Below are 25,895 nucleotides of genomic sequence, written 5' to 3' on the forward strand. Positions count from 1 at the left end.
TCTTTATTACAGTTCATTGAATGCTGCAAGGGGTAAAATTCTAGATGAGGCATTGCAAGTCGAACTAATCTCGACCCTAAAGCACTCACAAAGTCTAAGAAATGTTGATATGTCTAAGCATTGTTAGTACCATCGCAACTTCGACCATACGACCGAGGGATGTCAAACGCTGAAAAACAAAATATAAGAGCTTATCCAAGCTATTCACTTGCGCAAATAGTTATGGCATCGATTAGTTTTTTTATCAAATTAATAAAAGTAAATGCTTAAAGGTTCGGTCAACCATGTCTACTCAATTTGTCATGCAATCGACGACCTCGTTTCCTTTGACCGACAAGAGCTTGGGTCACCGTTTAAGGCACCACATTCACGATCGGGGCTAAGATTCCTGCGCCGAGCATTTCCAGTGAAACCTTTTGTCGCTTAAGTGCTTGGCGCTTTAGCTGCTTTAGGTAATTCATCGATGCAGGGTCAACTTGAGTCATTATCTCTACGAAAAAAAACACAAGAAATATTCAATCACCTTGTCAGAACATCAAGTCAAATGTTGCACAATAAAATATGACATACCGTTCATGTTTGTCCACCTCTTGAACGACTCAAACAAAGAAACAAGCTTCCTAGTTGGAAAGCCTATTAGGAAGTTGATAACGAAAAATTTCGTTTTATCATGCAAAGTCATCGATGACCTCGGTCAAGACATGTATCGCCTAGGATTCTGAGTCCAATGAAATGCCAACTTCGACCTCACTTTAAAATACCTCTCCTTAAAATGTTTATAGGATGAGGTGTAAGGGGGAAAACATATGCTACCCGAACGACTAGTTAGAGATAGCCAACTCACAGGAGTTACCGATATGGAATTATAATAAAAGAGGAAAGATTGAGGGGTCGGGATCAATCTAAGCACATCACAAAGTGCTCTGAAAGCTTGAAGAACAACCCATGAGTTGGGATGTAACTGAGTAGGGGCAACATTGAGGATCCGAAGGACCCCATCGTAAACTCGTCGAATGGAAGAGTGACATGCAAGTCATTAAAAAAAGTATTATATACATAAAAGAATTCTCAGGTTGCATTCTCCCAACCGTGACATACTCAGTCAGAATGAGTGCAACTATCTGTAGCAACCGCATCAGATGGAGCGTCCGGTTTCAGAATGGATACTTTAGACAAAAAACTGTCTAAAGCAGAAAACCCCTAAAACGCGACAGGATGTCTAAGACACGTGGGTCAACCCATATGTAGTTAGGAATGTCAGAACCGACACCTACTGATTGGTATGAATTATTTCTCACATCACCAGATGCAAAATTAGTGGGATCGAAAGACTTTATATTTACAATAGTATTAGAAGACTCAACAAAGGAAGACATTACTAACCTTCTATGAGTAAAAAACGGGAAAGACAAGGAACTGCCTGAAGACTCAATTCTCGGATCATGCTTGAAGCACTCTAACACAGGAGATGAAACAGTAAACTTGTCAATGCTAACAAGTTTTCTATTTATAGAAAACTAAGAAGAGAGAGAATAAGGCATACTTTGCCCGACATCGTTTGATCACTCTTCATCCAAGGGTTCATGCCACTCGGCATCTGAAGCGATCACATCTTACCAACCGTAAGATCTCTTCGATCATAATTGTGCTCACCAAGTTCGAAAAAGCACGCGACACATCCCTGACAAACAATAAATGCACCCAACAGTCACATATGCCCTCGAGAATCCCAACGGTCAATTTACGACTCTTCAGAAATTAACTTCTTCGAGCGTAGGGGCAAGTGTACCGGTCGGGACCGGACGAGTCAGTCTCGAGCCTAATAACCGACTGAGTCGAAAAACATCTCAAGGCACGCAATAAATGATAATAACGACAATTACAATAGCACTTAATGAGTTAATTCATATCCCAGAATATGCAAGAATCATCTTCGACAAATCATCTAAATACTAATTAACTGAAAGATGATACAAATATTCTTCAGATATTCAAACATACCTATATACTAATGTACTTCACTATTAATCAGGAATCATGATGCACATTAGTGAATAACCATGGCAAGGTTCCATAACCAATACTATAAATAAAACCCTATAAGGAGGTGTAAGGTACGCTTTTATCAATTATCAATATACACTTTTTACACATAGTACTTACTTGATGGTCAGAGTATCAGTATTTGAGGAAAGAGACTCGTAGAAAGGAACCAGAGGATCCCAGACACATCAGCAATTGTACAACCAATCTCATGTACTATCTAGGCTCTCTTTGCCTATATAGGTACAAATAATATTATTAAAAGTACATTTTGTAAAAAAAAAGTGAGTATAATAGATTGAAATTTAATAGTTTGAAATAGAGCGTATCAAATAAAAGTGAATGTTACATATATGATTTTTCATCACAAATTACTGTTTCGAAATTAACAGGAATAAAATTGCAGTTGCCATTTTCCTTAAATAATATTCCATTCTGCATCAAAACGGTGTTCGTATTATTACCTTACAAAAGAATTTGATAATTACAGTTGTTCCATCCCTCGTCTAGTAGTCACAACTCACACCATAACCAAACCAAAGAAACCAATAGTTTCTCGCACTTGTATTTCAAAGCTGAAGTCCGTGTCCCCAGAATGTTGTTGGCAGCAATAAAATCTGATACCTCAGTCCCTGGCTGCACATTTCTGATGTAAAATATCTCTTGCTTCTCTCTGCAACACTTTTGTAGGAAAGAATTGGCTTTTTTCAGCGCAACATGATTCCATGAAACACAATCAAAAGGATTTCACAGTGAATCACACTCATGAATGCCACAGGTTCCCTCTGTGAGCAGTTTCATGTTTAAGCACCAGTGCATAGAGCATCTCATTCCAAGTGTCAGGTACACCAGGCAGACACCAATGGCTGCAATCTTGGCGACGATGAGGCATCACGGGGCCGACATTACGACCAAGATAATAGACCGATGAATGCCCATCTTTTCTACGAGCAGTCATTTGAGTTACATTCAACACCATGAACTTCTTAGTTTCAGAGATATTTGTGTGTGCAGACAAAACAGCATTGGCTATTTTGAATTGTAACCAGTTGTCATTAGGCACCAGTGAGGAGCCAAGCTCCGGAAGCGTTTCCAAATGACAGTTTCCACCGTTTTTCCAATCCCCGCCTCTGAAACATATCACACCAATATAGTTTCCCAAAGTATGTGTAAAGATATTTGCTGAATATTATTGTGGTGGAAACTCATCATTTGAAACGTCAAACAAACCTGAAGTGCACTGGGGCTAAAGTACGAAAGAAAATCTGGGTCTTGCTAGGATTTACTGTATCTTGTATCCAGTTCATTACTGTCTGAATGGACTGTTTGTATGCATCTTCTACCTGCATTTCCAGCTTAACATCCACGCCTTCTTGAAAATAGCAACCCCTGAACCAAAATACAAAACTTTGAACCCTTGTGCTTGGCAAAAAATTACAGATAAATGGCATGTACAGTTTAAGAGTGATACAACCAATAGTTTTGAATCATTCAAATTCATGGAGTTAAGGAAGCACACAACTTGAAGAAAGGACGACGAACAGGAATAAAAGGGAGAGAGCAAAAACAAAGTCATTTTTCAAAATCAATTAATCATCATCCTAATTTCAGTCCCCTTTGTCGCACCATTCAGAATCTGTCTAATTACCATAGAGAGATCATAGATGTCAAGCTGACACCTGATGCTGTTTAGAAAAATTATGTAAATTAATTAAATAGTGTGACTTATGTGAAATATATTTTGGGTCTAAATATGATTTAATAAAATAAAAGAGTTTATTGGTTAATATGAAAAGTTATCTTTAAAAAGAAAAATTTGATGGTAACCAATTTGATTGAAATTGTGAAGCAAAAGCAAACCAGGTTCTGTCTGCAATGGTGGTTGCTCACTATTGACATAAAAAAAAGTGTAACAAGAAAAGAATTGGAATGAGATAAATTAAAAAAAAGATTAAGGAAACTACTTATGGCTCTCTTATTAATTACTCATTACTCAGTAAGTTTAGGGTTTAGGGTATATTTCTATTATAATTAAATCACTATTATATTTGAATGTGAGAATGATAGATTATAAGATACTTCTTCTAATATGATTAGAATTTACATCTGTATCATAGTTTTCTATAAAGAAATTGGCCAATGCCGCAGTAATTCACATGGTCTTCCTTCCTCGAAATGAGGAAAAACAGAAAAATGCTGGTTTAAAAAAAATTTGCTGCACCTTAATCCATTAATTTCACGCAGAACATAAAGGGGAAAAGATAATCTTCCATTCATAAAATTAAAATTAGTGTTCACAAATGAGTAGTTTCTTCTATCCTCTTTTTCCAGTCTATTTTTATGTAATTCTTTTCTTGTGACACTGGTGATTGCAGAGACAGAACTCCCTATTATGCTTTTTTAAGATAACTTCCCATACTGACTAATAGGTTCTTTTATTTTGTTAAATCCAAAATACTCAATTATAAATGTCATGTCATCCTATTCGAAATTTTTTCTATTCATGTTTTCTCATTTTCAAACTGGAAATGTTAAAATGAATAAAAATATGGAAAGGATTGAAATACCCTCTTATTGTTTTCTCATAATTCCACCAGTGCCCTGTGTTAAGAACCAGGATATCTGCATCTCTCCACTTCTCAGAGTTCCAATCCATTGTATCCACTTTGAGAGTTGTCCTAATATTTTGAGGAGCTCCTTTAGGAGGCCGGCTCTGCAATACAAGAAATGGAGCTCTATAGTATTCCACTGTACAGTTAAAATCCTTGAATTTGTACACCAAGAACCCCTTGTGCTTTGTAATTGGGCTGCCATTCACTTCATAGATTGATTCCTTGTTAGAAACTCCAGTTGAGAGCAAGCATAAGAGTGATTCCCATTGGTTCCTCCCAATTGAGTCCCCCGCAAACACTATTCGTTTGTTTCGCAGTTTCTCCAACATCAATGTTGCATTGAATCTGTTTTATTAGTGAGAAACCGACTGTGTAAGTTTGCTTGATCTACTTTTGCTTTTAAAAGATTCACCAACCAAGTTATAAGATAAAATTGTTGAAATTAACCAACATTACACACATATATCACAAACTGACAGCATTAAGAAAAAAAAGAATATAAAGAGGATGGATTGGTAGTGTAAAAGTCATCCAATCATATATTGTCATATATGATAAAATTATGGATAAAGGTTTTAGTAATATAATGAATTAACTGTGCTATGTTGTCATCCAATCATAGCTCATTGACTTTTGTAATATAAAGGTGTTTTTACACTTTCACTATATAACAGTTAAACTCTCCAAAGAAAACTTTAGACTAGATATATAAAGGGAATGTAAGGAAGATAGTTCAAGACTCCAACTAAAGGCCAAGGTTGCAGAAACGATCAAAACTAACAAAGAAAACGGGGGTTGCGTAGGAAAAGACAAAGCAAAAAATTGTTGAAAAGTGAAAATGATGTGGAATTTAAAACAGAGAGAGAGACAATAATACAAAAGGAATCGAACACTTCCTCATGCTTATCAATATAGACATCCAAGAAAGACTCGAGTATCCGAGTGGAAACTGCACACACAAAAATGTTGTCATTTTCACATAGCTGCATGTCCCAATAGCTGAAAGTTACAAATGAGTGGTAATGAGACAACGGAACGATAGCAAATTGAAACCCAAATGTTGGGTCGCTGTCCTTCTGACAATATGTCAGTTAGATGGTTAAAGACATTCATTCAAAGCCACAAACCGCGAGTATCTTTATCTCTTATCATTCCAATTTTCTAAATACTTAAAGTTAAGCATGAACATCGTGATACTCGATGGTTTTGTTCCTTAGAGAAATTATTATTAGACCAGCATTTGAATTTACCATCTTCATCCAACGATTATTACTGAAGAAAGACATGAGAAACATAACGAACTTGAGAAGTAATAGAATGAAACCGGTGGAAAAGAAACATCAAACATCTACCTTGGCAAGTTGCAACTTCTGGGCTGCCACCTCCACTTTGTGTAATACAAATCACGTCTTCCATTCTCCGAACATCGAAAACCTTCGTCCAGAAAACTGCAATCTTTTGATTGATACAAAGGGTAGCTCTCATCCCAAACCCATTCCCCGTCAAACAAATCACACCCACCACCCTTACCTCCAAGAAACTCAACTCTGCGTTGCCCAGTAGACCCGTTTATCCGCAACCAAGCAAACCTCTGTGGTTGGTCCAAGAATCCAAGTCTTGAAGCAGGGTATCTATTATCCGAATAGAAGAAGCAACAAATCACAAAGACAGTAACAACAACAAACCCAAGAACACCCAAAGACGGCTCGAACAACCTTAAGCGCTTAGACCTCCTGATAGCTTCAAAAAGTGGCATGACTTCAGCTTCATGTTGTGATGAGTTCTTAGGAGAAGACATTAAACAATGAAATAAAAATCAAATTCAAGATTGTGGGTATGGCTTTAACGGTGGGAGTGGTGGAGTGGAATAAGGAGACCGAAGAGAGAGTTAAAAGCGGAAGGCAGAGTGAGAAGGGTGGCATGCAAGCAAGATGGCATTCATGGCACGCATTAAACAGAAGAATCATGTTTTTGATAACTTGGCTTGGTAGGTCAGTTTGGTAAATAGCATCAATGAGGAACAGCCAAAAGAAAGGGATGGGTGTGGAGGAAGCAAAGAAGCATTCATTGATTCAGTCATTGAGTTTCAGTTTTTTTTCTAAACTGAGATTTGGTGACGTATTCAACAACACAATGAGGCTCAGAGCAACCAAGACTTTGCTCCCACACTCTCAAGAATGCTTTATATAGAGAATTTGGGTGAACCCACTAACCCACTATACAAAATAATTAAGGGAAAATGGGTTAACGGTAGAAAGAAACGGTCCCACGTTAGTTTGAACTTTGAAAAGAGAATGAGAGAATGGCTTAACCCTGAACACACGCGCGCAGATATCGTGTTCTAAGTTTTAACAGCGGTTAAACCCTCCTATCTTATTCACTTCACTTATTCCTACTCCTTCCAAAAAAAACTAACAGTAACACAATTCAATACTATTTACTGTAAGCCAGAATTAACAATTTGTGTTATTCCATCTAATATTCACTAAAAAAATATCTTCTAAGTTTAATAAACTAAACATACTTAACAAAATAAAAAAACTATTTTTGTATTAGTATAGCTGTAATATTAATTTTGTTATAGTAACCTAAAATTGTATATATTTATATATTATGTGTATTATTATATACTACGGGAACACAGGCACTGACGTACCTACCTGTGTATCCGCATTTTTTATTTTTGTTTCTTTAGTATTTTTTTTATTTTTTAAAAACAATTTTTCTTAATAAAATTAAAATGAGAAGTTAAAGAGTATACAATTAAAGAGTAGGTTAATAAAATAGTGGAGAGCGGTAATTAAAAGTTACATATGGCAAAAGAGAAAAAAAAGTGAGAAGTATGGTAAAAAATGACGTGTTATGTGTAGTGGAGAGAGAAAGTGGGGAGTAAGTACCTATATATGAGAGAGAAAGTGTGGGAAGTAGGATAAGTGAGTTATGTGCAGTGGATAATCATAAAATTCGTTTCTTAAATCAATTTTAAAATTCTACAATTTTAATAAAAGAAAATATCAGTTTAAATAAAAAAAGTAACGTAACAAATTTTCACTCTCACGCTAAAGTGATCCACAAAATATTACAAATATTTTTAATTTTTTATTTAATAGAGGAGAAGATCTTTAAAATAGAAAAGTAACTAATCAATCTATCCACTCTCTCCACTCTAAGTTAAATAATAACAAATAAAATAAATTTTAAAATTATTTTATTAATTTTTGAAATTATAAAATGTCCAAATAACCAAAATAAATTAATACAATAAATTATTAAGTAAGGATAAAATGGAAAAACAAATTAAGAGCAGTTAAGAGGAGAATAAGAAATGACACAATAACCATAATATAATAAAATTAAATATTAATATAAGGATAAAATGGGAAAAAAAATTAAGAGGAGGAAATCCCATATATATATATAATAATATAATAATATATATAATATATATATAGGTATAGATAAAGAGTTCATCCTATAAATTTATTGAAATTTATTATATATTACCCTTGTTTTGATCATTCTGTGTAATCAACTCGTTCAATGTAGTGGTGACTTAAGAGTGGAATATTGAAGTTTATTTTTAGTTAACATGGAATTTTTAGAATATTAGAATAAAACTATAATGGACAGCTAAGTGAATCCACATTTCCTTCTTTCTTCTGTTTAACTTATATAACTTACGTATAGAAATAATTTTGGATAAGAAAAAATTAAAATAATTTTGGATAAGAAAAAATTAAAAAAAAATAATATGTAAAAAAATGATGAATTAATTAATCAACATTTTTTTCTCCTATGGTTTGAGTTCTATCATTCAAGCTTTTTATTTTCTTTCATTGGTGGTTTTGAGATCGGAGAGTGTGATGATGTTTATGTTAAGTTTAAGATTCACTTGATGGATGGTAGATAAAAAAGAATGATGGTTTTACCAAAGAATAGAGTTGTTTGAAATGGGGTGGAGAGAGTGATTGAAAATAAATGTTATTTTATTTGATATATGTGGGAATGGAGGAGTGAGGGTGAGAGTATGCTCTCTTTATTTCTATTGTTGCCTTAAAATAAGGAAGTAAGAGAAGAGTGGAGTCACATAACATTAATTTTAAAAATTAAAAAATAATTTTATAATGACAAAATACTTCATTATATATATATATATATATATATATTATATTATACCTATATATAAAGGGGATTCCCCTCTTAACTGCTTTTATTTTTTTTTCCTATTTTATCCTTATATTAATATTTAATTTTATTATTGTATTATGGTCATTGTGTCATTTCTTATTCTCCTCTTAACTGCTCTTGATTTTTTTTTCATTTTATCTTTACTTAATAATTTATTGTATTAATTTATTTTGGTTATTTGGACATTTATAATTTCAAAATTAATAAAATAATTTTTTAATTTTAAAATTTATTTTATTTGTTATTATTTTACTGGAGAGTGGAGAGAGTGGAAAGATTGATTAATTACTTCTCCGTTTTAAAAATCTTCTTCTCTATTAAATAAAAAATTAAAGATATTTGTAATATTTTGTGGACCACTTTAGCATGAAAGTGGAGATTTGGTATGTTACTTTTCTGATTTAAACTGATATTCTTTTTTTATTAAAATTGTAGAATTTTAAAATTGATTTAAGAAACATATTTTATGATTCTCCACTACACATAACCCACTTTCTCTCTCCTATATATGTATCTACTTCCCACTTTCTCTCTCCACTACACATAACACATTCTTTTTTTTACCATACTTCTCACTTTCTTTTCTCTTTCCTTTTCACTTTCATGTAAAATCATACTTTCATTTCTTTGATTAATCTTTCTGAAACCCTAATTTGACATTTGTTTCATGAAATTGTAATTGAAGTTTGTGACTAGAGGGAACGAAAAGACTCAAAAGTTGCGCGCTTCATCACAACAATAGGTAATTCTCTTTATATGCATTTCAATTTGTAAAACACTAATTTGTCTTCTGAAATTGTGATTGAAACATGTGACTAGAGGGATAAGAAGGACTCAACAAGAGGAAAGAGATGTACATGATGAAAGTCATCATAAGACCCTTTTTGGTAACAATTTTATGGATTTAAATGAAATCATACAGAGCATTAACTAAACTATATTATCATTTCCTCATATTTTACGGAAAAGTTACTTCCAATTTAATTTTTAAGTTTTTTGTCATCACCATTTCTTTATCTTTGCTCTTCCTCTATATTTTCTTCTTTTAGGTTTTGATTTTTGAAATCATCTTAACTTTTCATAAAGTTATGACTTTAGAGACCACCTTCAAAATAGATTCTCTCACCGGAGAACATTATGTAGAGAAGGTATGTCATCGTGTTCTTAAATCTATGTTTTACATGTTATACTAATATTTTGTTTGTTTTTTATTTGTTAATTGTAGAGAGTTAATATTCATAGCAAAAAAGAGGAATCATAGAAGGATTGTCGCGCTCACTCCCCCAATCGTAAGGTTCTAACCCCAATCGTAAGGTTCTAACACGAAGGAACATTAGATTTGGGTGCGAAAGATGAGAACAATTTAAACGAGTCTCTATACAGGTCCAAGCTGAAGAAAAGAGAAGCAGATTTCATTGCATTTTCTTCTTTTGTATATAATATTTTTCAAACAATTGAGGATGAATTTTTGGTTTATTGTTTAATGGTGTCATATGTACTGTAATGATTGTCATATATTATTGGTTGTTTATAGACCTAATGAAAAATAATTCCTATAATCGATAAAATATTAAAAATTATTAAAAAAAATATGAAATTCAAATTCTATTTAATTATTTTTCGGTTGAGTTTGCAGTTTTAAATAAATTTTAACTATTACCAAATACATATATTTTTACCCATAATTAATAAAATATTAAAAATTATAAAAAAATATGAAACTCAAATTCTATTTAATTATTTTCTATCTTGAGAGACGGTTTTGAATTCAAATAGTAATTTTAAATTTTAAATTTTGAAAATTCATTCATTCTCTTTACCATGTGTAACTTTTAATTACCGTTCTCCACTATTTTATTAACCTACTCTTTAACTGTATACTCTTTAACTTCTCATTTTAATGTTATTAAGAGAAATTGTTATTGAAGAATAAAAAAATACTAAAGAAAGAGAAATAAAAAATGTGAATCACAGTACTCTTTAAGTGTATACTCTTTAACTTCTCATTTTAATGTTATTAAGAGAAATTGTTTTTGAAAAATAAAAAAAATACTAAAGAAATAGAAATAAAAAATGTATACTCTTTAACTTCTCATTTTAATGTTATTAAGAGAAATTGTTTTTGAAAAATAAAAAAATACTAAAGAAATAGAAATAAAAAATGCGGATACATAGGCACGTCAGTACCTGTGTTCCCGCTAGTGTATATATATATATATATATTAAATTTAGCAATTGGGGTGGGGTGTATTTCGAAATCAGTTGGCCCAATACAAATTATAGTCTGTTCGGTAGGGACCAAATTGTGCGGTAATCAAATACCATTTTGCACCATAGTTTCCATGTGCACCCACCCATTGGTTGATTAAAGATCAAATTGTCTCTTTATTGTGGCCACTTCTTGCTGCCACCACCGTTTCTTATGTGTGTTGTTTTTTGAATTTTAAAATTTTAAAATTATGTTCTTTTATAAAAAAAAATTAGATTGTATAATTTATATTACATAATCTAGAATTATGCAATGCGGAAGATTTTGGAATTATATAATTTAAAAGTATTTTAAAAAACACTTATAAATTGTGAAATCCGAAAAACTTCTTTTTAATGTAAAAAATAATTTTTAGATTATTTAATTTAGAAGTATTTTTTTTAAAGTGAGGAATTTTTATAAGTATCAAGTATATGGTGCAGAAATAAATTAGGAGGTTGCAAAAATAAATTCCCGTAATCGAATTTGGTTGGCCCAATTATTTACACTGAGCTTAGTCATCGTCACATCGAGAGCCATCGAAAGCTCTCTGGAACAGTGGGAGTTGCAGATACTGCCAAGTTTGTGAATCTTTGTTTCTCGTATCCTCTTTTTGCTCTTTATCTGCGTCGATTTCAGAACTTGTATCTCGCTTCAGTCAAACTATGTGTTTCTCAAACATTGCTGGTAAGAAATTGAATTCAATTGATTAGTTGAAGAATTAATGATGTCGGCATGCTTACTATTACTCGCTTCTTTGTGTAATTAAGAAGAAATTAACTTCGCAATTATTTCTTATGAGATGCCCATTTTTTTAAAACTCGTTTATGGCTGTAACCACTGTTAACTCTTCCGAATTTCTAAGGGATATAAGTGTTTGTGTTGTGTTAGTAGGGATTGTTGTTTGCTCAAGCTAATGAAAGATGGCATGAATTCCCGATTATTGTTGGACTGTGCAAAAAGTTGCATATTGGCTTCTTCTCCTGTTTTCAGAAGACAACAATTCTTGATAAGGTGTGTGGAAGGCTCCATTGATCATCAACCTCTTTCTAGAGATATGCAAGTCCTAAGGTCTATTGAGGTTGACCCTGAGAATCTTATTCGAGCAATTACTCCTGCTCTTGATCATACCAGGCATAAAGGCCAGGCTGGTATAACAACATTCTTGCATTCCATCTCTCTATGATCCTTTCTTTTTTAATAGACAATAAACCACAAATTTAGTACTTGAAGTATTACTCTCTCTCCTAAATGGTGCCTAAAGTAGAAAAACTACATTTGTAAATATTAAAAGTCATGATAAGTAGTTTCCTAAATCTTAAAAAAAAACTTTAAATTGATTCCTGAAAGTTACTGAAATATATGAATGTACGGACTAAATTGATGAATATTCAATATTTGGTGGATTACTCATATATGTATTTTTACTTCAAGGACTACTTGAGAGTGAGTTATACTTGGGAGACCATGTGCATGTTTGGATATAAGTTTGCTAACTTAAGTTCAGATTAAACTTAACCAACCTTAAGTTTGCAAACTGAATTTGCGAGGGAACCTAAGTTTTGCTTCTGAAAAATTGATTATTCAGACAAAATTTTAATGTGCAGACCTATTTTTTAGGATAACCAAACATGCCATGAAACTGGGTTTATTTTTCAAATTGAGTTTGGAGCATCCAAAAGAAAAACCAACGTAGCCCAAATTGGTGGTTCATTCAGTTAATGAAAAAGTAATCCAGGACTAACCCTGTATCTTTGTATTTTATTTTTGGCTGAAGAAAAAGAAGTAATGTGTAATGTATCCTTCACTTTTGTTTCAAATCAGGAAATATAGCTGTTATTGGAGGGTGCCGTGAATACACAGGGGCTCCATATTTTGCAGCAATTTCGGCCTTAAAACTTGTTAGTGCAAGCACTCCTGTCGCATCTAGCCTTTTGCCATTTAACTGAATTCTTGACCTGAAAAAGAAAGAAATTTTCTTTCTGTCAATTCAAATTATCCCATTATTTTCCCATCCATGCAGGGTGCAGATCTGTCCCATGTTTTTTGTACAAAAGATGCTGCTCCTGTCATCAAAAGCTACAGTCCTGAGCTGATTGTGCACCCTGTTTTGGAAGAATCGTATGGTGTCGGGTATAACATCCAGTGCTCTAGTTAATGTTATATTTTACCCCCTATATGAACATTTCGAAACCAAGTGGGTGTTGTGTTTAGTGAGAGACTAATTTCAGGGAGGAAAACAAGAGATCCATATCAAGCAAGGTTCTTGCTGAAGTTGATAAGTGGATGGAAAGATTTGACTGCCTTGTTGTTGGTCCAGGCCTTGGAAGAGACCCATTTCTTCTAGTATGCTTTCTCTTGAATTCTTCACTATATACCAGTTTTATTGCACATGGATATATCTTGCTTACCTTTCACGTATTGTGTTTACTTTAGATATTTGAGTTTTATCTTAAATCCATAATTTTTTGGAAGGCTTATGCATTTAGTCTTTTAGTGAGTTGTGTTTCTTCTGACTACATGATGCAATCTTAGGTCAGGGCTTTGTTATCCCTGTCCCATTCCCTCATAAGTGAACATGTTAATGTTAGGATGGTAAACCCCATCCATTTTACCATTAAGCAGGTATGATGTATCTAATCCATTCATGTAATGCTAATTTCAACCGTGATCATTCTATAAAAAAACAAAACAAACAAACTATGGTATAGTGACCGACAAAAAAACACTCATTTAAGGAAACAGACTACTGGAGAAGAACCCAGGGTTTTTTTTAACACATATTGAAACGTTCATTTGGCTTAAAATGTGGCAAGGCATAGTTCTTGAAACTTAATGCTATTTTGTACTCAAGTTTTTATCCTTGTGTGCTGCAGACAATATATTTTTCTTATTTCAGTTCTATGATATTTTTTATATGCTTTTATGACATTCTTTCAGCCACTGACCACCATCTTTATTTCAACATTTGCTCAATACTGTCAGGATTGTGTGAGTGAACTCATGAGACATGCAAGACAGTCAAATATCCCAATAGTTATAGATGGGGTATGTATATTGAGTTTTAGATATCTGGCACAAGGTTTGATAAACATGTGAATCCTTTCATTTTTTTTCACTCTTTATGTTTGAGCATTCTGATTAAATTTTTGGGTGTTGTTCAGGATGGTCTTTTTCTTGTTACAAATAATATTGACCTTGTCCGTGGCTATCCCTTAGCTGTTCTAACACCAAATGTCAATGAATATAAGCGTCTTGTTCAGAAAGTACTGAATTCTGAAGTAAATAATGAAGATGCTCCTCAACAACTGATATCTCTTGCCAAACAGTAAGTTCCTCGATTCCACATACTAGCTTTTTTTATGCCAATGCTGTGAGGCAATTGATCTTTGTATGTTTTGATGTTTATGAAACATGTACCTAGACAATGAGTCTGAGTTGTAAAACCATGTGCATCCACACATGTACTTGGACTAACAGAGTGGTAAAAGAGCATGTTTTGTTAGTTTTCATTCTGTGTTGTTAAATTTATTTGCTCAGCTCTTGAGTGCTGTGCAATATGTAAAAGCAGGTTATAATCCTTCTGATTTTTTTTGCTAAAAGAAAATTAATATATTTTAACAATAAATAAAGGGAGTTAGATAATGGCTTAATGCTTAAGTTGTTTGCTTTGATCCCTGATTGTAGTTATTTCTCACTGTTATCTATGTTGTGGTTCAATGCTCAATTTTAATGACAATGATGGACTGTTTTTAATGAACAGGATTGGTGGCGTTACTATCCTAAGGAAAGGAAATTCTGATCTTATAAGTGATGGTAACTCAGGTAGGTCTTTCACAAATGTAAGTCTTATTTTGTTCTCTTTTTTGGAGGAGGGGATCAAAGATTTACTTAGTTTTTTGTTCATCCTTCTCTATTAATATTCTGCAATTGCAACAAAGAAGTCTTTCATTTTAAATTGGTCTGTTTTGGTGCACGTGTTGGTCTCTCCTGTGGCTATATTGATTAGGCCTTTAGGTTTTGGAACACAGAAATGTTCTACCAAACATGACGAAAGATCTAGTCATGGTACAATCGACTCCAGTAGATAAATTGTATCAGCATAAAGAATATTAATAGAGATTTGCAAGTGCTAAGAAATCGTTTGATTGTGGTGTTATTTTCATTTATGCAGTCCAAGCAGTGAGCATCTATGGTTCTCCTAGACGTTGTGGTGGCCAAGGTGATATCCTTTCTGGAAGGCAAGTCCTCTTTTTTTGTTTCAAAATTCTCGTATGCTATATGTTTTGGCGGTTCGTCTCTTAGCGCGATGAGAATTTCTTTATTTTGTCTATTGCCAAATTTGCTGATGAACTTTCAAGTAGAATATTGATTTCCTCTTTAAATGAATGAATTATATCCTCATCTTTTTGGGTGGACAACTAAATCTAATACTTAAAAAGTAGTTCTGGAAGGAGATTATTTCGGTAATGCTGTTAAGGCATTCTTCAGTTTTAAACTATCCTATCATTAGCTCTGAGAATTGGAGTAAAGCGACTCAATTACTGATTGGCAGGAAGTATGTAATTACTTATATGTTGTTGGCTAATTTTGTTATTGATGAGAAGAAAATGGAATGACATTGCCATCTTCATTATTTGAGTTTTTCAAAATCAAGATGAGATAAAACAAAACATGGTAGAATCCATTCCATCCGACGCTTCTGTCCTCCCAACTTTTTTTTGGGGATTATGAGACCTACTTACATTTTATTTAATATGATTTTTACTCCATTCCTCGTTGGATATCACGTGATATCTTTAATCCATTTCTTCACATTCTACTCCATTGTAGACATTTTTTAGTTCCATTGATCATTAATTGTGCAGTTCGAAGATGAAGTTTTTTTATTCTTTTCTCTTAATTGGTGCAGTGTAGGTGTCTTCCTATCATGGGCACGTAAACATATCTTGTCTGCTGATTCAAAGTCGCATCTCAGTAATAAAAATCCAACAGTTTTGGGATGCATCGCTGGGTCTACTATACTGAGGAAGGCTGCATCACTTGCTTTCCTGAAGAAGAAAAGATCCACAGTCACTGGTGACATCATTGAATGCTTGGGACAATGGTAGCGTATTCTTGAATGAAATTATTTGTGGGATTGTGACCAAGTTATTATTAAGCTTTTGCATTCTTTGTTGCAGTTTGGAAGACATTTCTCCTGCCAGTTAATTCCATGTGAGTCTTTGTGGCCTCCAGATGCTTACCCTTGGCAACCAAATTTGCGTATCCTGCAATAATATTTTCCTTCTTTTGTTGAGTTTTCTCCTTTCTTGTCTTTATTTCTCCCCGTTTGGTCTGTATTTTTATTTTGAATATTTAAAATATGTCTGTCTGTTGTGTCATAATAGACGAAGCGTGTGGAACAGAGTTTGGTTAAAATTTAATGTTAAAGGTGCACAATGTATTTATTTGAGTTACTTGTATTACATTTTCTGAGTTGCCAAATATCTGTTTTGTGCGGAATTGTCAAAATTAGCTTAAGTTAGTTAATTGGTAATAAATTAGGTTTTAACTCGTAAATTAGTTGTACCATGAAAAGTGATGAGATGGTTATTGAATTAAAAATATGTAGTAGAATTAGTTGATTAACTAGTTAGACTTGAAAATATAATTACATAAAAGTTATTATATAAATAAAAAATTATTTTATGAAAAATAATAATATTATGTAAGTATAATTGTAGATTTAAAAAAATTAATTCTTATTAAATTTTGTAGTGTTTTTATTTAGTTTTTAAGAATTGGACATGTCATTTATTTAAATTAGGTAATTTAATGAGAATTAATCAAATATAATTTTTATTTATTTATAAACTTTTAAAATTTATTTATTTCTCAATTTAAACTATTGTTACATTAATTTTTTTTTACAATTTTTATTGTATGTAATTTTTACATAATATCATATATGGGGCCTTAGTTACAATTTTTTTTAATTTGAATTACATAAAAAAATAAAAACTAAATAAATAATAAAGATTTTTGTCTCTGTACTATTGAATAAAACTTAATTTTTTTAATTTAATTTTTAAAACTTTGATTATTTTGAATATAATTGATTGAATTAAACTGACTTAAATTTATTAGATTGAAAAATATATTTTGAAATAATTTTTTTATTATTAATAATTCAAATAGCTCAAATAGTTAAAGTTTATTTAATTTGATTTCGGTTACTTGACTTAAATTATAATGTAGTTCAGTTCATAAAAAAAATTCAATTAATCTAATCTTGTTGAATTACTTTTGGAGTTTAGTTCATTAATTATATTTATTTTTAATTAAATCACATTCTCCATTACACTCCTTTTTACTATATGTTTTTTTCTCATCGATTGGAATTTATTTAAATATTCAGAATTTAATCCATAAATATTTCTTAAGTTGATATATTTTAAATTATTAAAAATGAATATTATATAAAAAAATTATGAAATTTGTTAGATTTATATTGTGTATTAATTGAAAAGTCAAGTTACGTTTCTACTATATCCGATTTTTAATATATCCGATCCGATTTTTAATATATCCGATTTTCAAACAGAGTAAGTTCATTTTTACTCTAAAGATATTTATTATATGTTTTATTCTTAGGATTTAAATATTTCTCTAAACTTGTTTTATCATATGTTAAATTTTGGTGATGTTTAGATAACTTAGATCTCTACATTTTGAATGTTTGAGGTAAAAAACTTTCATGATAAAAAATTACATATAAAGAAAGTTATCTATTATTTTTTAATAGAATCTTGAATAATTAATCTAGATAATAAGTTAATCTATTAACTATATACATATTGGTTATAAAGCTAGTAAAACTAACGTCATAATTTTTATAATTTTTCAGAATAATATATCAATATTACCATCATGTATATAGTTAATTTGTAAAATAAAACAAGTATAAGGCTTGATTAAGGTATATTACAATAATATGCAATATATATTTAAAATAAACAACGATATTATAATATACAAAATTCAATCTATTATAATATTCAGAATTTAATCCATAAATATTTCGTAAGTTGATATATTTTAAATTATAAAAAATTATTGAAAATGAATATTATATAAAAAAAAACTACGAAATTTGTTAGATGTGTATTAATTGAAAAGTCAAGTTACATTTCTACTATATTCGATTTTTAAATAGAGTAAGATATTTATTACATATTTTTTTCTTAGAATTTAACTATCAATTTTAATAGAAATAGTTGAGAAAAATGTTTCTCTAAACTTATTTTATCATATATTAAATTTTAGTGATGTTTGAATAACTTAGGTCCACATTTTGAATGTTTGAGGTAAAAAAAATTCATGATAAAAAATTACATATATAAAAAGTAATCTATTATTTTTTAATAGAATCTTAAATAATTAATCTAGATAATAAGTTAATCTATTAACTATATAGATATTTGTTATAAAGCTAGTTAAACTGACAACATAATTTTTATAAATTTTCAGAATAATATATCAATATTACCATCATGTATATAGCTAATTTGTAAAATAAAATAAGTATAAGGCCTGATTAAGGTATATTATAATAATATATAATATATATTTAAAATAAACAACGATATTATAATATACAAAATTCAATCTATTAATACGAGTTCTATTATTTAAAATAAAACAAGTTCTATTAATAACACAAGTTATCAAATATTTTTTCTAACAAATATATAATATTGAATTAGTTTATATTTTAACCAATAATTTTAAATAATTTATTTTAATTTTATGAAAATAAAATAAATATTTTTAGTATTCATAAATGCTCGTATATATAAATTAGTTTTTTTCAATAAATATCCAATAAGTAACAAAGTGAATAATAAGACAATTTTTTTAGAAAAAATGGATAACATATATTTATTACTATTAAAATAATACTTATATAAAATATTCTTTCTTTATTCAAAATTAAAAAAAAAAATCGGTAGAGTAGAAGAAATAAAGAAAAATAGAAATTAATTAAGTATATTTGAAAGCGTAGGAGAAAGAAAGAAATAAAGAAGTGAGTCACTTTTTTTATTTCACTCTCAAATTGGTGGAAATGATTAATAATTACTTTAAACAACATAATCTACTTTTAACATCTCGTGTGTCCTGTTTCTTTTCGTTTTTAAAATGAGATGAGACCAAATATGGAATGCAAATTTAATATCACGCTATGTTGCATTCTCACCTGCAGACAAAACGAATCTCTTAACGTGCAAGAAAAGAATAGCAAAAATAAAGAATAGTCAAGTCCAATTTGGATAAATTTAACAAGAAAAAAAAAATATAAGATAAAAATTATGATAAGAAGTATTTTGTCATCTCATAAATCACTTAAAAATAAATTAGTTTTTAAATTTTTAAATACAAAGTGTTAACATTCATTATTTTGTTAATTTATCACTCTTTCTTAATTCTTTATTTTAACTAGACAAAATCTTTACTTAAGATGTCATTTGGGAAAATAAGAAGAAAAAAGGTAAAAAAAGACGTTTCACAATTTTTCTCCTCGATAATTACAAAGTTGCAGAATCGTTTCGCTTGTGGTTGTAGTGACTAACACTTTGTACATTATATCATGTGTGCTTATCGAAACAGACATCTTCAATCGTAAAATCATCGTTAAGATAGTATTATTAGGGTTAAAAACTATTTTGAGAGGTTAAGGAAATGAAGTGTGTTTAAATTATGTTTGGTTTTGATTATTAAGTAAAGTGAGGCGAATTAAATATATTTTAATTCATAAATAATTTTTTTTTTCTTTTTTTTTTCAGAATGTGCAGATTGAAAAGTTTACAGAAACCGAGCTCTTGTATGCATTTAAATAATTGGCGAATAAGTTGATTAATTGGTTAAGAAAGTTGAGTGGCAATCTGTATTATAGTCTGTATGCTATGTAATTGAAAATTTGAACATAGAATGATGGTAGGGAATTTAAAAGCAGAGTTTTTATTAGATTGAAAAGCGTAACTGTGCACCGATAGAAAGAGTAAATTGTGTGTCTAATGAACCAAGTTACACATTCCAGTAGTGATTTCCCAACCTAACCATGTAATTACATTTCCCCATTCATGCCTTACACTCTCCAAAGGAAGCTCTATTGTCTGGCTGCAACAACTGCTGGCCCTTCCACCTGATGTGTATATATCATCCCACCAGTTTCACAATTAGTCAACATAATTGGATCTCAAGTTCATCATCCATGGAGAGCAAAATAATGGAGCAGTGAAATGGCAAGTGTACTTTAAGATATTTGTTTCATTTTGTTACCTTGAAGGTTGCACCCCAGATTTCCTCCTCGTTAGCAGGAACTGCAGTAATCTTATTTTTAGGATTCTCATAACTCATCAACCCTCCAACAGCTGTGGAGTAGAAACATCCTGTTCAATTAGAGAGCAAGAGTGTCAGCAAATGAATGGGAATTGTAATAATATAAGCACATGATAGAAGATAATCACCTTGAGGGAAAGAAGCAAGTGACTTGCCACAAGCACCTTTAAGCAATTCTGCATCATCGGCAAATGCTACATAGCCATCAGCAGTAATTCCCCAATATAGAGGTACCTTACCATATTGATCCTGTGAAAAATAATAAAAGCAAAATGAGCAAGACATGAAAGCTTATAGTGGATCATGAGAATTGGTATGTGGGAATATGTTTACTGACAGAGGCGAGGAAGAGGGTAGAAGTGGATTTGTCAAAAACAATGAAAGCAAAGCTCCCACTGAGATGGCCAACAACATGATTAGCAGGGTAGGGTGCTCTGTCACGCAAAGCTTTATAAGCCTCAATCACCAACAATACTTCATTAGCTGACTTAGCCAGTCCATACTGTTGTCTCAAGTGCCCCAAATTGTCAAGCACTCCCTCAAACAAGCAGAATACCTCATCCTTCACAGCAAAAGATCTGCAATTTCCACTTCATACTTAGATAACCAGATAAGACAGACCAAATTAATCATTGCACACTGCATTCTTACACTCATTCATCTTCTCACTTTTCCAATCAAACATTTATTTTCTTTCTAAGTTCTCCTAAAATTAATTACTTTTTCTGTTTCAATGCATTCATTGTTTTTAAAAAGTATCATTTGTTGTTATATATATATATATATATGTATGAAAGAACTTTAAACTGCCTGAGCGATAGAATATCTAGTAAAGACATAAGATTGATTACCGTAATAAACTTTTATGTTTTTATAAATCAAATTAGTTATGGCATAATAAAAATTGGAGTTTCATTCATTTGATAATTCATACAAAATATTTTTCAACGTCAAATTTCTGCCACAAATCTCCGATTTCGACTTTGATAAGACACATAGGTTTTATCCATAATTTAGTTGGTACAGACAAAAAAAGTTTGTCAACGAACGCAGAATGTTCAGATTTAGATTTACGGTGAAATAATGAGAACCAGTACCAAAAGGAGACTGCTAATTCTTTCTTCACATGCTAAATGTAAAAAAAAAAAAAAAAAAAAAAATTGTTTTTTTATGTCAGTCCCATACATAATTTAAAAAATATTTTCAGATTTGAAATTGTTATTTATAAAATCCAAACAATTTAAAAAATATATATTTTAGATTATTTCTGGATTATATAATATAAAATATATTTTATATATAATTTATAATATATTTTACATATAATTTAAATATATATTCTGGACTATATAATCTAATAAAAAAAATTTAGATTGTGTAATCAGCTAATCACGAATCAAAAAAAACTTTTAAATTACATTTGAAAGATAATTAAAATTTAAATTATATAATTCAAAATATAAATTATTTTAAATTTTTTTATATAAAAACACTTTTGTAATAAAAAATTTATAAGAGTGACAATAAAGGAACAACGAAGAAGCAGTCCAAAAGGAACAATGAAGGAACCCTCTTTTTTGGCAAATGCTTCCTACACCCAACATATTTTTTAATTTCCAAAAATGCTCTTAATTCTGAAAATAAAAATTTGAAATTGAAAATAATATATTTCGGAAAAATAAATCCGGAAGTGATTATTGAGTTCCAGAAACAAAAATCCGAAAACAAAAATTAAAATTCTATTTTGGATAAAAAAATCCAGAATTGAAAAATAATACATTTTAAAAAAAAAATCCAGAAAAGTAATTATTGTGTTTCGGAAATGAAAATCCAGAAATAAAAAATAAAAAACTCATTCCGGATAAAAAAATCCGTAATATAAAATTTCGTTCCAGAAAAAAAAATCCGAAACACATATTTCGGAAAATTTTGTTAAGAACAGTTTCGTCTTTTCCGTAAGATCGGGTGCAGTGATATGGTGCAGGAAGCAATTACCCTCCTTTTTTAAACTCGTTGGGCCATTAAGGAACCAAGAAACCCAATAATATTGGGCCATCGAATTGCCCAATGTAAAATCCGAAAATATAAAATAATTATATCTAGTCAGAAACAATCATTTAGAAATTCTCTTAGGTGACGATAGAAGCAATAAACTACATAGAGTTTTAAAAAATGGAATTTAAAAACTCTAAATAAAATTTAAATCTATTTATATATTAATAATCTTTAGTTAGAATATCAAAGATAATCCAGAAACAGTGATTTTTTTTAATTTTAGTGTTGTATCTTTCTTGATCGGTTTCCTTTAGTCTAATAATTGATTTTTCTCTCCTTCTAAATGACTTTATTTCTTAATAAATTCTCTTAATCCTCTTCGATTCTTTTACTGAGAATTATGAAGATTCTGTAACGTTATTAACCCTTTAGAATCATCGTCGGAGCATTATGGCATGCTTAATTGGATCAGCCCATGATATATTCTAATTAGATTCTATCCATAAATGATGGAAAATCTTTAAATACACCCAGGAATTTTCGTTACCATAAATTATAAGAAACTCAAGAAGGAAGAGACTTACTGATCCGGATTACCTGGATCATTTTCATCCATTGCCAAACACTCATTCGATACATGATCAGGGATGTTTTAAATAAATTTTAAATTCAATTTTTAGTAGCCCTTACTTTTTATAAAATATATTACATTATCATATTGTTATATTATTTCATATTATAAATAAAAACGAAAATACATTTCTTATTTGAAGAAATTAAAAATAAACAAATTCATACAATATTATAAAGAAACTTAAGTTTGAGTTCTGTATTATTTGATTTTATAAAAAAAAAACAGTTTTTTTTTAAATAAAAAATAAACCTGACAACATTATAACAATTGGCCACATAAAGAATAATCCACAAATATTATAACTGTGGGAAGAACCAACCACGGTAAGCACAATTATTTCAGTCATACTGTGGTTAGTGAGTGATGATGATCAGATTGGGCAGCATCAACCGTCCAATCCAATCTGATGGTTTGACGTTTATGAATTAATTTTTTTTTCTAAGAGTTTATAATTAATATTTGTGTGATCAAGGAAGGAGCAGGCGTTGGGTTATTTTACCTGGGTTGCCACGGCGACTCGTTGTGGTGGGTATAAGCTAGGTGAACATGCTCTCCCATCTCCACCGACACTGCGGAAGCGTTCTTCTCCTGGAACCGCTTCCACAGCGCCGCCGCCGTCATCTTTGGCGACGGAGTTCGGCTACCGGCGGCCACGAGCTCGTCCGGCGGCGTGACGATGGAACTGCTGAAGACACCCAACATTTTTCAGCGCTAAATTGTTTATTTCCGTTTTCTACGCATTCACCAGAATGTTGTGACGGAATGGGATAGGTAGATGGAGCGTGCGTCCATTGGTTTTATAGAAGGATGGGAGGAGGGTAGTTTAGTGATTTCAGTTAAATAAATTGTAATTTCTGAGTATCTAAGAACGATAATAATTGATGAATTTAGACAGGTGACACGTGGGACCACATTGGGCGACGATTTTATTGTTACTGGAATCGGACAACATCAGTTAGTGGATCCCACCACCTTCTTTGAATGCGCCTCTCCTTCTACACCTCCTATTGCTCACACGCCCTCACTTACGCTAATTTTTTTTCATCTATTATCTATTATATATATATTTTTTAGTATTTCGTTCCCTCGCGATTATTAAGACTTGTTCCGGTAATAGGTTTATCTATTACTTAGAATTTAAGATCAATCATAATTTATATATATATATATATTTTAATTCAATCCAGTGTTTTTTAAAAGTAAAATTATGATTTTAAAGTGAATAATGATGAGTCAGTGATTATATTATCTCAATAAAATTTGAAAAAAAAAATATATTTTATGACTTTTTAGTATTCGAAAGCAAAATGAAATGTGATATTTAAGCTGGCAATAATTACTAAGTAAAGGTTTTCTCTGCTTTTCACGCCCACTGGAATATAAACTAAAGTATCTCTTCACATTCTAAATCCAATTCATGAACGCTTTAATGATTTAACAGTTCAATCCATTTCCTCCTGTTATTTTTTAGATTTTAATTCGTTCTTGTTTTTACATTAATTTTATAAAATAACCATTTTTAAGTAAGACGAAATTTAATTAACTTCAAATCAGATATTCAATTAAAATAATAATACCACAGATTAATATTATTAATTGATTCACTTAAATTTTAGAAATTTAGATAAATAAAGTTAATTTCAAGGCATGATTAAATTTATCCAACCCATAGTAGCAAAAACCAAATGTAACTCAACTTAATTCAGAAACTATATTTACTTCTCTTATCAGTTAGTCTATGTGACATCCTAATTCTTTGCATGATTTCTCTCTTTTAATTTCTTTCTGCTTTTGTATTTAATGTATTGAAAAAAGAAGAGAAAAGAAAATTAAGATTATAAGATGAATTGCAACTTGTCTAAAACATTTCATAAACGGCCACTCAAGGAATTCACCTTTTTCTTGTTTTCCCCCCTCTCCTAAAGGAATATGTTCTGTTATAAAAAAAACACTACGACAATTAATTTTTTAATTGTATAAATTTATCACAGTTAAATAGGATTAAAATATTTGTTATTCTAATATTGAAAAATAAATGTTCGTCTTTATGTAAGAAAACTAACAGTTAAAATATAATATATTTAGGTAGTAAGTATCGATAAATGTAATATATATATATATATATATATATATATATATATATATATATATATATATAAGGCAATCCTACTATGTTTGTATTAATAAACTATTTTTTTCAAGAAATTATATTTGTAATTATGCATATTCTACTAATAGACTTGGTTCCACTAATGCAACTTCCTTATTACGACAAATGAGATTTTAAATTTGTGAGATATAGAATATGTTTTAACCAACTTCTCTTACAATATTTAAAAAAAAAGGATATTTAAAATTAGAATCTTCAAAATAGATAAAAAAAAGATATATAAATTAATTTGAAAAAGAAATAGTATAACTTTTTACAATTTTTACTTTTAACTTGTATAACTTAAATTTTTTCTTTATTTTTTTTAAAAAAAAAGTCCTTATTAACAAATTGGTCTAATTCATAATTATAACATACATGAATATAACTTAACTCGTGATCACATGAGTCTTTCATAAAGTTTATTTATTTTTTAAATGAATTTATATTCACTTAACTTGTAGTTTTTTTTAATTGAGATCTCAAAGTTAATGATCTATTTAACGACTTTGATTTTTCTTATTATATATATTTTTTAATTAGTAAGTCTAAAACTCTTAAATATTGTTAGTTATTAATTCAGATTAGTCTTAAATATTGGTTATTAATTTAGATTTTATTACCCTTAAATTATTTATCGTTAGT

At 30.3% G+C, this 25,895-nt stretch overlaps 3 protein-coding genes across 10 annotated transcripts; 1 reads left to right on the top strand and 2 right to left on the bottom strand.

Annotated features, from left to right (window-relative positions):
• Nucleotides 1-2,157: 2,157 nt before the first annotated feature.
• TBL11 (TRICHOME BIREFRINGENCE-LIKE 11) lies at nt 2,158-6,901 on the bottom strand. 3 transcript variants are annotated; one of them, XR_016519686.1, is made up of 5 exons: nt 6,008-6,827; nt 4,611-5,000; nt 3,274-3,432; nt 2,508-3,173; nt 2,158-2,278 (listed from the first exon to the last, which is right to left on the bottom strand). XR_016519686.1 is itself a non-coding variant. In XM_068607196.2 (5 exons), the coding sequence occupies exons 1-5, from the start codon at nt 6,451-6,453 to the stop codon at nt 2,807-2,809; spliced, it is 1,278 nt and encodes a 425-aa protein (XP_068463297.1). In that variant the 5' UTR covers nt 6,454-6,827; the 3' UTR covers nt 2,417-2,806. The 3 variants fall into 3 exon arrangements, 2 of the variants coding, with proteins under 2 accessions (XP_068463297.1, XP_068463296.1); XM_068607196.2 differs by lacking the exon at nt 2,158-2,278 and having other exon boundaries at nt 2,417-3,173; nt 6,008-6,286; nt 6,371-6,827; XM_068607195.2 differs by lacking the exon at nt 2,158-2,278 and having other exon boundaries at nt 2,417-3,173; nt 6,008-6,901.
• Nucleotides 6,902-11,567: 4,666 nt separating this feature from the next.
• LOC137806855 (pfkB-like carbohydrate kinase family protein) lies at nt 11,568-16,546 on the top strand. Of its 6 annotated transcripts, none has more exons than XM_090300358.1 (12): nt 11,602-11,778; nt 11,986-12,242; nt 12,712-12,820; nt 12,916-12,992; nt 13,115-13,224; nt 13,323-13,437; nt 14,077-14,139; nt 14,256-14,419; nt 14,855-14,916; nt 15,266-15,332; nt 16,004-16,198; nt 16,275-16,546. In XM_090300358.1, exons 6-12 carry the CDS (start codon nt 13,378-13,380, stop codon nt 16,300-16,302), a joined length of 639 nt encoding a protein of 212 aa, XP_090156484.1. In that variant the 5' UTR covers nt 11,602-11,778; nt 11,986-12,242; nt 12,712-12,820; nt 12,916-12,992; nt 13,115-13,224; nt 13,323-13,377; the 3' UTR covers nt 16,303-16,546. The 6 variants fall into 6 exon arrangements, with proteins under 6 accessions (XP_068463293.1, XP_068463294.1, XP_090156484.1 ...); XM_090300359.1 differs by having other exon boundaries at nt 11,623-11,778; nt 11,983-12,242; XM_068607192.1 differs by lacking the exon at nt 12,712-12,820 and having other exon boundaries at nt 11,568-11,778.
• A 3,519-nt stretch (nt 16,547-20,065) lies between these two features.
• AILP1 (aluminum induced protein with YGL and LRDR motifs) lies at nt 20,066-23,930 on the bottom strand. Its single transcript, XM_068607198.2, has 5 exons — nt 23,601-23,930; nt 20,810-21,050; nt 20,601-20,721; nt 20,413-20,522; nt 20,066-20,275 (listed from the first exon to the last, which is right to left on the bottom strand). Exons 1-5 carry the CDS (start codon nt 23,801-23,803, stop codon nt 20,240-20,242), a joined length of 711 nt encoding a protein of 236 aa, XP_068463299.1. The 5' UTR covers nt 23,804-23,930; the 3' UTR covers nt 20,066-20,239.
• Between the last annotated feature and the right edge of the window lie 1,965 nt (nt 23,931-25,895).

This window comes from Phaseolus vulgaris, chromosome 3, assembly GCF_051622355.1.
Source record: "Phaseolus vulgaris cultivar YP4 chromosome 3, ASM5162235v1, whole genome shotgun sequence".
Classification (NCBI taxonomy): domain Eukaryota; kingdom Viridiplantae; phylum Streptophyta; class Magnoliopsida; order Fabales; family Fabaceae; genus Phaseolus; species Phaseolus vulgaris.

Coding starts and splice junctions, on each gene's coding strand:
- TBL11 (XM_068607195.2), bottom strand. CDS start 6,453: ATGTCTTCTCCTAAGAACTCATCACAACATGAAGCTGAAGTCATGCCA. Junction 3,433..4,610: donor TATGAGAAAACAATAAGAGG/GTATTTCAATCC, acceptor ATTTTGGTTCAG/GGGTTGCTATTTTCAAGAAG. Junction 3,174..3,273: donor TTAGCCCCAGTGCACTTCAG/GTTTGTTTGACG, acceptor GATATGTTTCAG/AGGCGGGGATTGGAAAAACG.
- LOC137806855 (XM_068607192.1), top strand. CDS start 12,008: ATGAAAGATGGCATGAATTCCCGATTATTGTTGGACTGTGCAAAAAGT. Junction 14,420..14,854: donor CTGATATCTCTTGCCAAACA/GTAAGTTCCTCG, acceptor TTTAATGAACAG/GATTGGTGGCGTTACTATCC. Junction 15,333..16,003: donor GGTGATATCCTTTCTGGAAG/GCAAGTCCTCTT, acceptor TAATTGGTGCAG/TGTAGGTGTCTTCCTATCAT.
- AILP1 (XM_068607198.2), bottom strand. CDS start 23,803: ATGTTGGGTGTCTTCAGCAGTTCCATCGTCACGCCGCCGGACGAGCTC. Junction 20,722..20,809: donor CTACCCTCTTCCTCGCCTCT/GTCAGTAAACAT, acceptor TATTTTTCACAG/GATCAATATGGTAAGGTACC. Junction 20,523..20,600: donor ACTTGCTTCTTTCCCTCAAG/GTGATTATCTTC, acceptor CTAATTGAACAG/GATGTTTCTACTCCACAGCT.